This window comes from Stegodyphus dumicola, chromosome 6 (assembly GCF_044657685.1).
Source record: "Stegodyphus dumicola isolate Sdum_Otavi_A_Nest chromosome 6, ASM4465768v1".
Lineage (NCBI taxonomy): Eukaryota > Metazoa > Arthropoda > Arachnida > Araneae > Eresidae > Stegodyphus > Stegodyphus dumicola.
Window position 1 is genome coordinate 193,964,844 of NC_140773.1, and position 17,831 is coordinate 193,982,674.

At 31.3% G+C, this 17,831-nt stretch overlaps 1 protein-coding gene across 1 annotated transcript in view; it reads left to right on the forward strand.

Annotated features, from left to right (window-relative positions):
• LOC118182577 (sorting nexin-14-like) overlaps positions 1 to 17,831 on the forward strand; it is a 60,635-nt gene that overhangs the window by 10,792 nt on the left and 32,012 nt on the right. Inside the window, exons 7-16 of the mRNA XM_035351953.2 lie at positions 3,972 to 4,213; positions 4,296 to 4,371; positions 6,750 to 6,794; positions 6,888 to 6,971; positions 7,058 to 7,172; positions 7,279 to 7,434; positions 9,017 to 9,141; positions 14,021 to 14,079; positions 14,187 to 14,269; positions 15,893 to 15,948. Of these exons, the coding sequence (XP_035207844.1) occupies positions 3,972 to 4,213; positions 4,296 to 4,371; positions 6,750 to 6,794; positions 6,888 to 6,971; positions 7,058 to 7,172; positions 7,279 to 7,434; positions 9,017 to 9,141; positions 14,021 to 14,079; positions 14,187 to 14,269; positions 15,893 to 15,948 (1,041 nt within the window). The remainder of the gene's footprint in view (positions 1 to 3,971; positions 4,214 to 4,295; positions 4,372 to 6,749; positions 6,795 to 6,887; positions 6,972 to 7,057; positions 7,173 to 7,278; positions 7,435 to 9,016; positions 9,142 to 14,020; positions 14,080 to 14,186; positions 14,270 to 15,892; positions 15,949 to 17,831) is intronic.

Genomic DNA, 17,831 nt, shown 5'->3' on the forward strand with positions numbered 1-17,831 from the left:
AACTGAAGATGAGACTGATATGGTTTTGTAGATGTGTAACTTGTTGTCTAGAGATAGACGTCTTTCTGGACAGTTAATGTAGCTTTATGGACCTGGAACTTCTAGATGATAGACTGTATATGAAAAGAGAGGTTTTTTTTGTTTTCAAGGATTCCCCCTAGATAAGTAACACGTGACACATCTAACCCAGGCCATGAAGGAATCATACAGATTTATGTTTTCATCAATCTTCTTTTATCCTTGTGAAAAGAACAGCTATAGATTTGGTTACACTAATTTTCACTTTTTGTCTAACTAACTGGGTCAGAAGTGCCTGGTTAAGGTCTTGTAATGCTGGATGAAGAAAAACATTTCGTGAAGGGATTGCTGTAAATTGCTAGTATGGTGTTGGCTTTTGTGGAATGCCATTCACATGCAAATTGAAAAGTTTAGGTCTCAGGGGTGATCTCTGGTATTTCCACCATTTTGCAAGCTGAAAGGTTGGGTGAACTGTTTAGGTCGATGTTCCTGGAGTCTTAAACTACTTATCACATACAAAGGTCTGGTTTTCTGTATTGTTTTCCTTTTCATTTTTGCAGCTTCGGAATTCAAGATAACCTCCTTCATAAATCATAAATTCACAATAATCTCCTTCATAAATCATAAACGGAGTCTTGCATTTTTTTGGAATACTCCATATCTTTGCAATATTTCTTATATTGCTTCATTTAATGGCAGTGTGCAAAATGAAAAAGAAGACAGGCTGAGGAAGAAATGCAAAATTAAGTCATTTTGCTGCATTTGAAAGAAAATACAAATATAGGTGCCTTCCAGGAAAAAACACTATTTGATTTGCAGTAACTATAGAATCAGACTTTATTAGAATATTCTTTTGCTTTTATGAATATAGTTTCAGCATAAAATCAAGTTTTATCTGGTGTCAGTAAGTCTTTTGATGTGCACCTCATGTGTTACCCAGCAAACAATACAATGATCAACCTTGGACCACATTCTCTAAAGCATATCCAGTATGATTGATTTGGCAACTTCAGTGATGCATTCTAGCAAATCGACCATTGTTGACATGATCAATAACTGGATTTGATACTGGTAGTCGATCTCAATGTCTCTTTTCCTGGTCCCAAATGCATCCTTCCATTACAAAACTGTTATCACTTCGAAATTAACTTGTTCATAGGTTGCATTAAATTTGTGCACCACAACACTTCTTTTTTTTAATAAATTTCTAATACACATCAACCATGTTGCAGTTGGGTAAGTGCCATTTTGAAATTGATTTTGCTGTCTGTAATATAATGATTTTTTTTTTTTTTTTGTACATAAGAAAGAAACCTTTTTTTAAGTCAGTGCATTCATTCACAATGTACATTCCAAGAAAAAAACTTGAACAGGCAGAAAATCCAGGCAATATATGTTCTCGGAATGCTGTCTAATTATGCAGAAAATTTACAGCAACATTTAAGTTCTCAAGCCATGAGAAATGCAACTTATTTGTCATCTGCCATGCAAAATAAGCTGGGAAAAGTACTATAAAACACCAAATAATTCAGGAAGATATCATTGAAGAAATTAAATTTTATTCCATTAAATCGCTGATGAAGTTACTTCAAATAATATGGAAACTTTATCATAGTGCATAAGACTTGTCAGCAGTAAAAAGTATATATATTAGACAAGAACTCCTAGATTTTTCTCAGACTGAATAGGATTACAGGGTAATATTTCATCTTCTTTAATTTCAATAATTTCAAAATTCAGGCTACATATGAGCAACATCAGAGGTCAGAGTTATGATGGAGCTGGTAACATGTTGTCAAAGAAAGTTGGAGTTCAAGCTCGTATTAAAACTTAGGCTCCAAAGCAATGTACGTGCATTGCAGTTCTCATTGCCCAAATCTTGTAATCATATATTCATGCAATATTACTTTAATTCACAATATGTTGGTTCAATTGAAATTTCTTTTATTATTTTTTTAAGTCTAAAATGAAATGATTTATTCACTTAAATTGTCAATTAGAATGCCATATATGATTCAAGTCAGTGAAAAATAATATTAAACCTTTGTTGGAACAAAATGGGCTATGCAGCGTTAGGCGTACCAGCATCTGTATCAAAGTTGTTTCAATATCACTAAGGCCATGGAGCATATTGTGTACTCTACCAAACCAAATGTTTACATGTATAATCAATGGACTGTGCTTTGTAAATGAGATGCTATGGCTCTGCTGCATTCAATCATTTCATATGTATTCATGGTAGCATTCATAACTGCATATCATCATCTATCTCATTTAGAAAGAATTATAGTTGATCTTCAGGGATAAGCTGTTGATGTTGCTGAAGTCTATAATATGGCCCAGGAAATAACTGAGTTTTATATTTTTGAGAGTGAACATGTGAAAAAGAGTTTTGCAAATATTTTTGTCATATTTTACCATATGCATTTAAAATTAGGTGTGGAGCTTAAAATGCCACACATCATTCAAAAGCAAGTCTACTAAAATAGTGTTTATTGTGATTTTGTGTTTAATTACTGCAAAACTATTTTAGCAGCTCCTTTACTTGACCATCTCATTTTCCAATTAAAATCTCCATTTTCCTATTTAAAAAAGACTGCATTACATCTGTTTCACAAACTACCATCAGTTTGCACTGATCATGTAAATGAAATTGCTGTATATAAGTAGAAGGCAACATGTAAAGACCATTTACAACCTCCAAAACTTCTAAACAAAGGAATGAAATGTTCGTGACCGCATTTCATGTCTACTTCCCAAGCAAAACTCCCAGACATACCAGCTTTTGTTTACAGACTTTTTCCCAAATATTGATATACTTTTGCACATAGCAGTTACACTGTTGGTAACATGCAAATGTGAACATTCCACGAGTGCTTTGAAAAGGTTAGGAAATTACAATAGCTATATTATGATGGAAGAGCACAGAAGTTCTTTGGCACTAATGCATATGCATTATGCCAAAGCAATATCAGTTGACAACGTTATATTTGCCAGTTAACAGCCACAAAAAAATGGAATTCCAGAATATTATAATTGCTGAATCAAATTGAAAGGGCAGAAAAATGTGTGCCTTTTTATTTGCAGTTTATGTCCAAAATAAATTATGCATATGCAACTTTTATATTCAATATATTTAGTTATATAATTATATATAGTAATAGAAATATGAACTTAAATATTTATTAAATTTTATAGTTGTATTATTGTGAAATCAAAGTAATATGAATTTCAAAATTATTTTAATATTTCTTTATATGTATGTGAATATGTATATCAGAAATGGAAGTAAAATACTAGAAGTACTTTTAGTAGGATTATTCTATTTTTGTTCATTGTTATTTTTTTTATTACACCTTTTGAAATTATTTTAACAAAGGTTAAAATGGTTAAGGTGAAAAATAGAAATAAAGAAATATATATTGAATATGTTTGTAAGATAATAATTATAAATATGTTAATTAAATGTAATATATCTTTAATTATGCTACATCATTAAGTTATTGTAATTAATAATAAAGGACATAATATAATTATTTTTATTAACATAATTATCATTAATAATTGTACAATAATTATCTATCTATATGAAGACGCAGCAATAGGTAAAAGAACAGTGTAGCCATAGGAGTCATAATAGGACCCCCTATTTTGAGCTGGTTATGCCCATGGATTTGCTAATGATTTACTTTAGAATCAACAACATGCATTAAAATTATAAATGAATAGGCTTTATATATGTTTTTATATCTTAGCATTTATTGCCAGTTTCAGGATTCTTCTTTCAAATTACATTCTAAGGATTTTCATATCTTCAGACTTTAATATGAATTTTAAATTTTTAACCAACCTTAGTTACAGTGCAAATTTGTATTCAAGCTTAATATTTCTTTTAGATGTTTGAAATGCTAAAAACATCCTGATATACCTAAGAAATTAATTCTAAATTTTAGGTAGATATTGTGCAACTCATAACTGACAAAGCAGCTAATGCATTATTGAAACACCTAGATTGCTATCTTCAAGCTATGAAACTAGAAAAAGCTTCAACTAATATGGAAGAGAAAGTATTGTGTTTTTTAGGCGATAAGCTGCATCCTGCAATGCGAAGTCGTCAAGCAGAACTCGGTTATTTAAGGCAGCTGACATCAAATCTCTTACCTTTTATTGTGCAACAAAAATATCTGAATTGCAGGTATAATCTATGTGACTTATTGTATTCTTTTCTTTTTATTTATTTATTTTGTTTTTATATAAAGTATAATTTTTCCTTTCAGAACTGCGACATCATTGGTTCGAGAAATTTTCTCTGGTATTGTTTTCCTACCTGTGATGGATATTATTGCAGATCCAGTTAAGTTTGTTTTCTGAATATTATTTTTTACCAAGACTTCCACTCTGTTACCCGGCTCAGTGATCTCAGTTTCATTACTCTTATATGTTTGTAAATTGTACATTTTTTGCTTTAAAAATTATTGTATTATGTTGTTCTTATCTTCCGGTTAAGGTTTTTATGCCTTTAGTAAATCTGTATGCAATATTTTTAGAATTATCAACAATTTTAAAGTTGTCTAAGTGTCGCTAAGCCTTTTTTTTTATGGCGGCCATTGATGTTTACATTTGAAACAGGAGACTAGTGGATTTGTTGCCAATCTAGAGAAACTTAGCTTCACAACAACAAAGATAACCCATTCATTTATTATTGCCAATTAAATCAATTAATTCTTTCTGGAATTTTTTTGAAGAAATAAGTGTTTAAGATTTACTTCTTAATTTTTAATACAGTCAAAAGTCTTTAATCCGGACTCATCGGGACTTCGGCGATTCCGGATTATCGATTTTTCCGGATTATAGATCATCAGTTTAAATCTGGTAAGATGGCATGCAGAAATTATAAAATTAAAAATATTAAACCGTAATTTATAAAATAATGAGCAATTATGATCTAAAGGGTATCAAAATTTACAAAAAAAGAAGCTTAATATTTATTTGTTTACTTTATTAAACATTTCTTTCAACGCGCACATGCGTACCTTACGCATAGCCGAAATTAGAAAACTGCAACCAGAAAACTATTTGATTTGTATTTGTGATATTTATAATGACGAGGAATTTGATTTAAATCATATCAAAGACGGAGTACATCGAGATTAAATACTACATTTAGTAAGGAATTATAAGCCGAATAAAATAAAAACATCTGCTCTGAAGATAATGATAGTGCTGACAGATCAACTTTCAGTTCATTGCGTGCCACGACGTCCCCCCCCCCCGCTCAGAGCAGCGTGAAATTGATAAACAGATTTCGGAGCAGTTAGATAAACAAAGGATATACCTTTATCCATTTTTTGTAGCAATTGTTTTTTTGTTTGATGGACATCGAAACATACTTTCGTTTTCTAGATCCTTTGGGAGCTCCAGCATCAAAAATTCTATTTGACATAATCGAAAGTTCAAGCTTACTTTTATAAAATTGCTTTTACAGTCTGCAAAAAATAATAAGCCGGATCCAATTCGAAGAATAAGGAACAACGCAATCATCATCATTAACTAAAATAGATAATTAGATAATTTTAGCTTATACCGTCCGTTATACATTAAACGCGCATGCAAAAACATATTCTGCGCTTGCGCAGACGCATATATGCAGTCGTAAATGTCTTGCGCGCACGCGTAAAACGCCTATGAGCATGCGTCAACGCGGCTCATGCGCAGAAAGATTTTAGCTTTGAGGTCCGGATTATGGGTGTCCGAATTAACGACTTTTGACTGTATAGATATTTTGAGTTTTTATGTAATTTTGCCTTCTCGCGAAGTGAGAACTGAATTAATTAAATGAGAAATACTCAATCGTCTGTGAAAAACTGTTTCTTTTTTGTTTAGTTTGCTTAATTTCTTTTATACATCATTCTAGCTTTATTATAGTATTTGAATAGAACATGTGGCAACGATTAGATAATTATATTCTTTAAATGATATAAATTTTGTGCATTTTGAGTTATAATATGAACGAAGTATATAAGTTAACTGTTATATAATTATTGGATTATATAACAGTTAACTTAGTTTCCATTATATAATTATTATATAAGTTAACTGTTATATAATTATTAATACTGTTAAGTGAATCTAGCGCCGGAGTGTCGCTATGGTAAACAAATACTAGAGTGAATTTTAAAGAATGCATTTATTCTATTGTGGTTTATGCGCTGTTGGCGAAGTAGATTTAATTCAATCCAATAAGTTTAAATGAAATGCAAGAAAAAATGCGTATAATTTAATATTCCGTACAAGGAAGTCATGTGGTGTACACATCAGATGTTTTTATATGCCTTCTAGAGCATTTTTTCCAGACACTTTCGTTAAAGTTCAACCTGCCCTGAAACCTTGCTTTTGTGTTTTCCTAACATATTTTCATTCTTGTTATCCTTTTCACGGCAAAATTTTTCTTTTCTTTGTACCTTTCATTGTATAAGTATCACTTTATACAAAGATTGGTTCAATTTGTGAACTAAACTGTGTCAAATCTGCATTTTGTAAGTCTTCCCTTATAAAAATTATCTGTGTTTATCTTGATACTGTATTTGTTGCTTACTATGCTATTCATTAATTCTGAGATGTTAAACATGTAATGACAAATTCTAAATTCATTTGAATAAGCATATTAAGATTATATGTATAAGATATATATAGTTTCCTGTATTATTTACTCATATTTAACTTTGTTGCAGGATGTCATTAATCATTTACTTATTCTGTTTTTTGATAAAACACCAGTGAGTATTTTTATAGAAATAATTCATAATGTTATATTTCATATATGGTTGTAGACATTTCTTTGGTTTTAATGGCACGCAATATATTTTAAGATGGCAAATCTACCTGATAGTACTGAGCCAAAGGTGGAATTTTTATCCAACTTCATTTCTTCGCATTCAGTCAACAGGAGACCAGTATGTTCAATTATTTTTGTGTGCAAATTTTAACAAGTTATTGTAATGAAAAGAAACAAAATGTTATAAAACATTCTCTATTTCAGGTCTTATATACAGATCTGCAAACGATTTTAGAAGATCAACGCTTGTTGTATGTGTTCATGCAGTTTTTAAAAGAAGAATCAGCATTAAATGTTCTTCAGTTTCATTTGAGTGTTGGTAAGTTAGTTATTATTTTTAATGAGTTGGAATTTATTGTCTTGAATAAATGCAATACACTATATCTGAACTCATTTGCGCTTCAAATCATATCATTCTGTCTTAGATGAATTTAATACAAGAATTTTAAATCCTGATTTGACCAAGGAAGAATTAGAAGCATTACATTTACAAGCTCAGCAAATGTATAATACCTATTTTGCCTCTCATGCTCTGGATAGGATAAATTTTGATGATGATATAGTTCAAGAAATTAAGAGCAGTAAGTAGATTTTGAGAGTTGTGTTTTTTCTATTAAATAAAAATTTTAATTGATTAACGTTCAATTATTTTAAAGCTACAAAACACGCCTATATTTACATATATATCTTAATATATAATCTAAAAGTTTTTTAGTGGCAAGATAGCTAGAAATTCTTTAAATGGACAGACTAAACAAGAGAAAATATTATTATATGTGATAGTATAATAATTAGTATATTTAACATAAAGGAATAAAAACTTAATTTATTTCATTTTTACAGAATCAATTTGAATCAATATAAGGAGTCAATAAAAGGTACCTAGAGTTGACTGTATAATGAATTTCTTTATTTTTTCAGAATTTTTTTTATTTCTGTGATATTTTTAAGAAAAGTTTTAGGAATATTTGTCAGTAAATGCTAAAAATATGAATAGGGCATTTGGAGTATCACTGTAAGGCCCATATCACACGGCATTTGTTTCACATGAACAACTGTTTCGGACAATTTTTCTGCCTGGTTTACTATTGAAAGAAAGACGTGCGACTTTTTCCTTCTTTCGAAAAAAGTTGCAAGTTGTTCGTTTTCAACCAATCAGCTATCAGCGCCGAATGCTGTTAGCTTGTTTGTAATGGAGAACCAGTTTTCCCTGTGTTAACCCCAAAGCGAGCTGTGGTGATTGGCTGTTGTGACAAAGCAGAAAAATTGTTCCAAACAGTTGTTCTTTCGAAACAAACCGACGTGTGATAGCAACCTAAGAAGGCATTATCCTATCTGCTTTATCACCATTACTGTGTGATGTACGTTGGTCTTCCTCATAACAATATTCTGTAGTTTTTAGCATAATGTAATTTATGGTAATAGTATTAGTATAAATCTTGTTTTCAAAACAGAATAAAAACTGTTTTAGGCATATATTAGAAGTTAAATAGTCAGATCATGAAAGCTCAGTCAAGTGCTTAAAAGATAAAAGAATGTTCTTGTTCAAGATATTTGATAAGCGAATTATCCCTCTTTACATCTTATTAAACTAGTATAGTTTTGTAAAAGTATGTTCTTCTGGTGTCGTGAGATCTGATTTTTAAGACTATGAAATTGTAAGTTGATAAGTGGGAACTTTGTTTAGCAAAAAAAAGTGTCTGTACAAAACATTTTGAAGAATTAGTTTGAATTTGAATTTAGAACTTTAAAAAAAGAGTGTTTTTTTTTTTTTTTTTTTTTTTTTTTAGGAAAAAGTCTTATTTGGGTTCAGCTGTAGAATAAGAACATGAAAAATATGCAATTTGGAAAAATGGACGAAAACATGTAATCTTCTCAAAATAGGATCATCAGTAGCAATTTAGGCCTTGATTAATTTTTAAGTGTTTCATCTCCTTCACAAAATTTTGTAAACCAAACTTGTTATTTATTAATTGCTAGGGCTAGGATTAAGACTGAAAATGCATTTTGACCATTTATATGCTTAAAGAAAAATTTAGGCTGGAAACTAACTGCTAATCTTAAAAAAAAAAAGGGAGAGACAAGATTTTGTATTCCTTATATAGCTGCTGCACATTTTAACTTTTACTGAAAATTAAAAAGACTTTTGTTAAATTATTTCAGTTATTGCTGGTCCCCCAGAAAATGTGATCAAACTGAGAACAACAACCCCATTATTTAGAGCCTATGATCATGCATACAAATTACTTGAAAATACCTATTGCCCTATGTTTTTGCAGAGTGATAGAGTAAGTAAATTTTTATTATTATTTATTTATTTACTTTTAAGATATATAAGTGACATTTGTAGAAAAAATATTTTTTAGGTGCAAGATATTTTCATAAGTAATGTTGTTGTTCAGCGCAAGACTTGCTAAAATATGTTTTGATATGTTTAGCTTAGCACATAGCTTCATTCAGTTCTGGCTTACAAGCACGTGAATGCTAAATTTTTGCTTTACTTCTCATGAAAATAGAAGTCTTAGAAGATCACAGATCAGATTCATTATGTTTTACAAGCATAAACAAGGCAACAGTGTAGCAAATGCTTCTAAAAGTTGAAGGAAGTGTTTTGAATATTCGGTAGTACCTACATTGTTTCTTTAAATTTTGATAAGATGACTTTAATTTGAAAGATGCATTATAGTGGGCATCCTGTCTTTTTTTTATAATGTTGTTTTGAAAACTGGAGTTGAACAAATTCCATTTGTAACTGTTGAAGAGTTGACAGAATTGAATTTTTTGTCATCGATTGTTCATTGCCATATGAAGAAACTTGCCTCTAAGCTTGGCATGTATGTTCTATGTGAACTTACTGAATTTGCACAAAAATACCATGTGTGAATGCCTATGCTGCTCTTCTTTATTCACTTTAAAAATATACTTTTTAAACTATATAGTGACTGATGATAAAAAGTGGCTGGTACTTCAAAGACTGCAAAATCTTATTGATGGAAAAAAAATGAATTCCTATGAGGCACTTGAAACAGATTTTTAAGAATTTTTCTCCAATAAGCCAGTTGCAATCTGTACTGATGGCATAAAAAGTATGTTATAGCATTTGAAGAACGTTTCCAGTTAAAGATAAGGAATAAGTAGCTGGTTAAATTAGTATCTTACTTTCTATTAATATTGTTGCAAAATGTACAGGCACGGTAAGATACCTTTCCCGCAAAGCAGTCTTAGGGTTGCAATAAAATGGCAAGAGAAGGCAAGGTTGCCACATTTGGCGAGAAATCACCCATTTGGCAACACAATTGGCAATATGCCATGGACGGATGGAGAACCTTCTGGTACGAATTCGTACCGGTTTAGCCCAGAATTTTCTCGAACGCAAGCCCAAAACTATATAAACCCTGCTGATACGCGGAGTGCCTTGTCTAGAGTGCGAGATAGTGTCTCGAGTTTCGAGTCAGTCCGTGCGGAGTAAATCGAGTTGACAGCGGCCAGGGAGTGCTGAGTGAGTCGTCAAGTGCATCGAAGAGTCTCTTAGTGTATCGTTGTTAGTGCATCGTCCAGAGAGCGTGTTAAGCTCCGGGAACGACTGAACTGAAGAGTCGGGAGCTGTGCTCTGTGTGTCGTCGAGTGCATCGCAAGTTGTAACGTGGAGAGTCTCGAGAGTACGTGGAGTTCCGAGAACGACCGAGCAGAGTCGGGAGCCATACTCTGGTGCTTTGCAGTGAAACTGTCTCCATCATTATTGCCTGACAGTGTGAAGACTGTGTCGCTGTTTGTTCCAGCGTGTTTATAGTAGATCTTCGATGACTGTAAAGAGTGGCTTTGGAGCTGTCCTGATTAATCTTGGCTAAATAAAGTGTGTTTCGATACTTCATCAAGTGTCGTCGTTATTCACTCCAAATCCACACGAACTCCATATGAACAAACGTAACAACTGGTGTCAGAAGAAAAACACAACATTATTATTTTCAAAACCTGTTTTAAAAAATGACATTATTTATGAGATGACCTTACATTTATTTTGGTATTAATTTACTGTACTTTGGTATTTTAATTTACTTTGGTATTGTATTTACCAGGGTTGCCACGCTACCTGGAAAACCGGGAGAACCGGAAAAAGTCAGGGAATTCGAAAATTGACCAAAAAATTCAGGGAAAAGTCAGGGAATTTAAGTATTTTTGTCAAAATCTGGAAAAGTCAGGGAAGTTCATACAATGATCCCGCCAATAAAAGCGATTTTTGCGCCGACGTCGGAAGAGATAACTTTTTTGGCGAATTGCCTATCACGTGAGTGTCTGCTGGCATAGAGCCAATTTTCGCAGCTCCAATTTGATTGCCTTTTAGAAAGGCAAAGCAAGCAAGTTTCCCGCAACTTTTGGTTTCGAGTATTCTCGAGAATCGCATGTGCAGTGCATGAACTAAAGAAAGTACCTGTTCTCGTATAAAACAAAATGGGTTTAATCTTAGTATACGGTACCATGGAGGTTAGAATCAAAGAATATGGTGGTGTTGGTGTATTGAGGATACGGCAAAGCACACTAGGGCTATCTGCCTAAGGGAAGGGATGCCTTTCGTGGAGGACTTTCTAAGGGAAACTGGCTCGTATACACGTTACACATGGGGAAAACCACGAAAACGCCCATGCAGCCAGCCCGTTCGTGGGATTCGAACCTCGGACCGAACTACCAGTGTTCAGCGATTTTACCGCTCGGCCGCTGGTGGGCTCAAAGAATATGTATTGTAAAGAAGGAAAACCTCTCTGCAACAGACGTGGCTCCGTTCCATCATAGAGGGAAACAGCTGTGCATGCGTGATATAACTGCCGCCAAAGCTGGAAACCGGTGTCGAAATTCGAAGGTCACGTTATCAAGAGTTCATTAAATGAATATCCTTTAAAATTTCTTTAACCACTTGCGCTAAAAAGACATGCCACGCACGTCGAGATGTTTTTGTCTCAAACTGCGAGCGACGTGAACACCACGTCGATAAGCATTTATCGCAAAAATGAAAATAACATGGTGCACACGTCGCCTAACAACGAGATTGTTTATTTCTCGAGTTACAGCTCTGGATTGCACTCGCAGATGCGGAGCGGCGTAAATGAGACACTTTACCACTTGCTATATTGTAGCGCACGGCACAAGAAAATATTTTTTGGCGCAAGTAAATTAATTCAAGGGGGGGGAACTACGAAAATCCGTTTTTAAAATTATTGCGAAAAATCCAAGAAGAAACGTCCTATGATAAAACGTTTCTTCTTGGATTTTTCGCAATAATTTAAAAACGGATTTTCGTAGCTTTCTTTTTGTCAAAGAACGTTTCTTCTTAACACGTTTCTCAATTTCCGGTACACATCGCGGAGAGGGAAATTCTGGCCGCCAGGTTCCGTCGCCAAATCCCTTGGCAAATTTTCCCTCCGCATTCTAGCGGCGTAATAGCATTTTACTTGTATGGAAAATTTTCTTCTTTACATAGACCAAAGAATTAGAGATTCTTTGCATAGACGTTTTTTGGTTAAAATAATTTCCATGTATGGATTTGGCAACATGATGATGCGCAGTAAACGGGTCATTTTGGTCTTGGCGACAATTTTCAAAATCGTGCCAAAGCCTTACCGTATACTAGAATTTTACCGCAAAATCTTTTAAAACTTTTCTTTTTAATAAATACCTTGCCATTTTGCAGTAAAATAAAATATAGTAATCTGTCATCTAGGCTAACCATGTAATATAACTATATTCGCTAAAATATCGTTGACTATTCTAATTCAATTTTTAAGTAATTATCTTTATTTTTGTTATTCGTATAATTTAATGATGCTTCTTCCCTCTAAATTTATTAATTATTAGCAAATAATATTTCTAAATTTCAGGAAATTTTCTCTGGCATAATCTTGAAATTAATTCTAGCAGTATGATGACATACCATCACGAAATTTAATGCACATATTTTTTTTCTTATGTATGCTGCGAACTAAATATAAAATACCTCAATTTATTAAAATAGATTTCTTTGTTTCGTTTAGCTGCAGAATGTTTGCAAAAAAAGCCTTATTTTATTCCAGATTGGGAAGATTCTAATCTCAATCTTCAATGGAGAAAACAACAACTATTATAATTATATTTGTGTTTTCAAGTGTTAAGGTGCTTTTTAAGAACATACCTCACACAAATTAAATTTACCTAAAATCTAACCTAACTATTTAGCATTGCGTTGTGATTTATAAGGACCAGATTAGCCTCGTGTTGAACTGGTGATGATCATGAGTAATAATTAAATAAAACATACATTTGTTATCCAATGTATATATCTTAAATTTTATTAAGTTTCTTAAGTGGAAAAGTAAACAAAATTATCAAACAAAGTATACCAAGAATAATTAAGAATAAATGTCCTCTGGGATTTATTGAATAATTAAGTGAATTTGCTACACAATACAAGTAATACCATAATTTACCTCTTAGCGTAGTCAACGTACATTACGCGGATAGACTGGAATTTTCTTGAAACACACCTGGAAACCCTGGAAAAGTCAGGGAATTTCATTCTCCTGTTTGAGTGGCAACCCTGATTTACTTTATAATTATATATCTTTAACTTTTTTAATAGATTGAACAGTTATATTTTAAACTCAGCTAATTGTTTGTTGTTATTATTTTAAAATCTGTTAAATTTTATTTATGAAATAACTAGATTTCCATTGCTGTATATACATATTAAAATAAATAAAGTTTTTTTTTTTTGTTGTTGTTGTTGTTGTTGTTGTTGTAAAGAGATATTTCAATATATTTTCAAGAACATCATAAAAGTATAAAATTTAAAAAGTATTATATCAAAATTTCTTCAGTTCTTAAACTCAGTCACCTTGTCTTCCAATATGATGATTTTACATTTTTTAATTTTGCAAAAAAGCTTGTTTCTTTTTCAGCACATCGCTTGATATCACTTACACATGACATGAGTCATTTATATGTCCAATTTTATTATTGCTATTATTAATATTATTGCTGCAATTAATATTATTATGATTGTTATTTAAGCATATTAATATTGTAGTATAACATGCTAAATAATTAAAATATGAAGAATATTTAAATGAACTTTGATGATTGATTAGCCTTAAATCAACTCTCCTTAGAAGAATATTTATGTAATTTCTATTTTTTCAGTATTTTAGTTTATTGTGTGGAGAAAGATGTGGCAATTCAAATGCAAGGGGACTAGGAAAGTAAGTTAATTATCTGTTTTTCAGATATGTATATGAAAATTTATTAGTTTTGGTATCTTAACTGTGTATTATTCGGAGCTTTATTAAAAAATACTTCCTCCCCCCAGAGGTGGGAGAAAAGAAAATGCTGGTGTTTCAACCATGTCAAAACTTGGAAACAAGTTGAAAGGGGTATTTACAGCTCATGTAGGTAAGATATATTTAAATTCCTAGATGCCATCAGATTTCCATAGTTTATTTCCTAATCATAAAAATACTATAAAATTTTTTAATGTTTTCAAAATTAAAAAATTGAAGTTTTATGTTTTTAGTTATGATTATTCAGTAAAAACTTACATCACTAGTCACAGCGTACTTAAAGATGTGGTGGAATTATTGCTGCTTTCTCATTTACAGTTTTAAATCTCCCATTTATCAGTGTTGCACATTTAACAGACTGTGCAAATGTATTGTTTAATTACAGACTGTGCAAATGTATTGTTTAAAGTAATGCTAACATGCTGTTGGTCATTCATCTAAGATTGAATGTTTAGAAAATTTATGCAGAAAATAATCAGAAAGTATCCACTAAACATACATTAGCATTCATATAAAAGTCTTTAAAGTTTTTCTTGCAGACATTTCCAGACTTACTCCTGCATGCTATTGTCTGTTTGAAATCATTGTTTTCACAGAGCTTTCTGAGCAAATTTTCTCTGTTATTACATTTCAATCTTACTTAATAAGCTCAGTCACTTTTGCAGCTATTGACATGCTTCGGTGACATGTATTAACATTGCTTGTTTTTTGCTAATGATGACAGTCCTCCTAAGTTCCTACATCACTTCTTTACCTTTATTTAAGGTTTTTACCTTTATTTACCTTTATTAAGGTCTTTACCTTTATTTACAAGAGGTATTCTCTATATATGATTGTTGTATGTCAGTGAATTTCAATAAGTTCTACTCTTCCGTTGTAAAAAAATTATTCTTTAAAATCTGTTATATATTTTCAGATAGTAATACTATTCTTTGAATTTTGCAATCTGAAATAATTATCTCACTTTAAATTGAATGAAAATTTTTATGCTTCTGTTTTGTTTATTGAGGGATTTTAAAAAATTATTTTTAAGACTATTTTATTCAGCATTTTATTTATACAAATTTTAGAAGCCAGTCTGTGTTGCATAATATTTTCCTTTTTTTCTATATCACAGTATTAATATATTATCATGTTTCAAATCATCTAGTATGGTTTCTCTTATACAGTTCTTACTTTTTTTCCCTTTGTGTGTGTGAGTTAAATAAAGAATATTTATTAGATAGATAGATAATTAGATAAATAAAAAGAAAGAAAAAAAAGGGTCCAAGAGGATTTTTTTTTAACGTTTTGTATGTTACATTATTTATTAAATATCGTGTTCTTCACTCTTAAACCATATAAAATTCAATTCAATACCATTATCACAAAAAAAAAAAAAAAAAAAAAAAAAAACGTGTATCTTTAGAATTTCCAATACACAGTCTTGTGCACTAGAGATAAAAACGACTTTTTTTTTTTTTTTTTTCATTGTCGCCATAGCTTGCTTTGAAATCATTGAGTTTGTTAATCAAAAATTCTTAAATGTTTTACAAAGTCTAATGCAGTTCTCTAATATTTGGTGGCAATCATTTGAAAAGTGAAATGCCACAAAATGCCAAAATGAAATTAATTAATAGCCCTTCTGGGCTAAAATGTAAAAAAGTGTTGTTAAAAATGAAAGTGAAATATGTAAAGCATATATAAGTTGAAACTTTCTTTTTCATTGAAAATTTTGATGTTCTTTGATTTGCAGATGATGGGCAAATCTGTGAAGAAGAACCTGGTGTTGACCTTGCGGAAGCTATGTTTGTAAGCAATTGTTTAAAATTTACTTGTTAAGTTTATATGGTACTTTATATTGCTCTTATGTAACATAATACAGTGTGGCCCAAATAATGTGATAAAAGTCAAAGACTACAATTTATAGATTGCAAGACATGATTAAATCAAATCAGTTTTAGTCAATTAAGAAACATTAATTGAGGCAAAGCTACAACCTTGTTTTGGGCATAGATTTTACTCAAGATTCTATCCATTTCCAGGGCAAACAGTTACAGGTCCCTGTTCATCAGGAGCATCACTCCAAACACAAAGTCGTTGCTTTGCTAATATTATGTTTTACTTTGACATGTTTCTCTTCTCTCATAAGAAACATGAATTTTAATTTATATGATTTCCAAACTTTTTGTTTTCTACCATTATAGTGATATAATATAAGATTCAAAACTTGGGAAGTATCCTTTTTGGTATGTTAGAATTTATATTTTTAATGACTTTTGTTTGTTCTGATTATAGTCACTCAAAGGAATGTGGAGCATTTCTATAGATATATATATATATGAACCTCCATGTGATCCAGATGAAATACCAAATCCTACGTATGAAATACCATATTAATTCACATATTTTCCCTAGCATATTTTTCCAGCTACATTTTTCAGCACAGTTTAGAAACTTCTGATTTATGCTAACCATGTAAAATGTATGCATAAATAAGAAATTATTTTGTATAAGTAGAAAGAATATTATTGAAAATTATAAGTCCTTTGAAATGTATAATGTAATAACAATACATCTTTATGTCTACTTTTCAGTATTTTTTGTTTATCATTAAAATCGTCTCTTTAGAAATAATATACACTGCATATATATATTCCCTACTTCTGGTTTTCAAATGATTAAATTAATAGGAAAAGTGGGAGAATACTCATATAAATGTGGTAATCACAAGAATGAAGGATTACCTTATATGGAGGATATTTGATGTCATATTTATTGCCCTTTTTAACCCTCCTCCAGTTGAACCCAGTCATTTTTACTTCTTTGTATGAAGTAAAAAGGAAGTATTGTAATCGCAAAAAGTTTCAAGCAACATATTTCAACGAAAATATCAATTTTGACTACAATCGAATGCAATTTAACGATTATTTTACTTGATATCTGTACGTAAGATCAGAATAAAAGACTCCTTTCCTCCAAAAAAATCATAAAACTGCTTTAAAATTAATTCTGAAGAGAATTTTTCGCAGCGTCTGTACGAACGTACGTACGTACGTATCTCACATAACTCAAAAACGAGTAGCCTCAGAACGTTGAAATTTTGTATATAGGACTGCTATAACATGTAGATGTGCACATCATATTTTGGTTGCAATTGGCCGCACCAAACGTATATAAATATATTTATATAAATATCCACCCTGTTACCCGGCTCAGTGATCTCAGTTTCTTTACACTTATATGTTTGAAAATTGTACATTTTTTGCTTTAGAAATGATTGAATTATGTTGTTCTTATCTTTCGGTTAAGGTTTTTATGCCTTTAGTAAATCTCTATGCAATATTTTTAGAAATGTCAACAATTTTAAAGTTGTTTAAGTGCCACTAAGCCTAATACTTCTCTTGATGCCGGCCATTGTTTGTTTACATTTGAAACAGCAGGATAGTGGATTTGTTGCCAATCTAGAGAAACTTAGCTTCGCAACAACAAAGATAAACGCATTCATTTCTTATTGCGATTTAAATCATGCTTAATCCTTTCTGGAATTTTTTCGAGGAAATAAGTGTTTAAGATTTACTTCGTAGTTTTTAATATAGATATTTTGAGTTTTTATGTATTTTTGCCTTCTTGCGAAGTGAGAACTGAATTAATTGACTGAGAAATACTCAATCATCTGTGAAAAACTGTTTCTT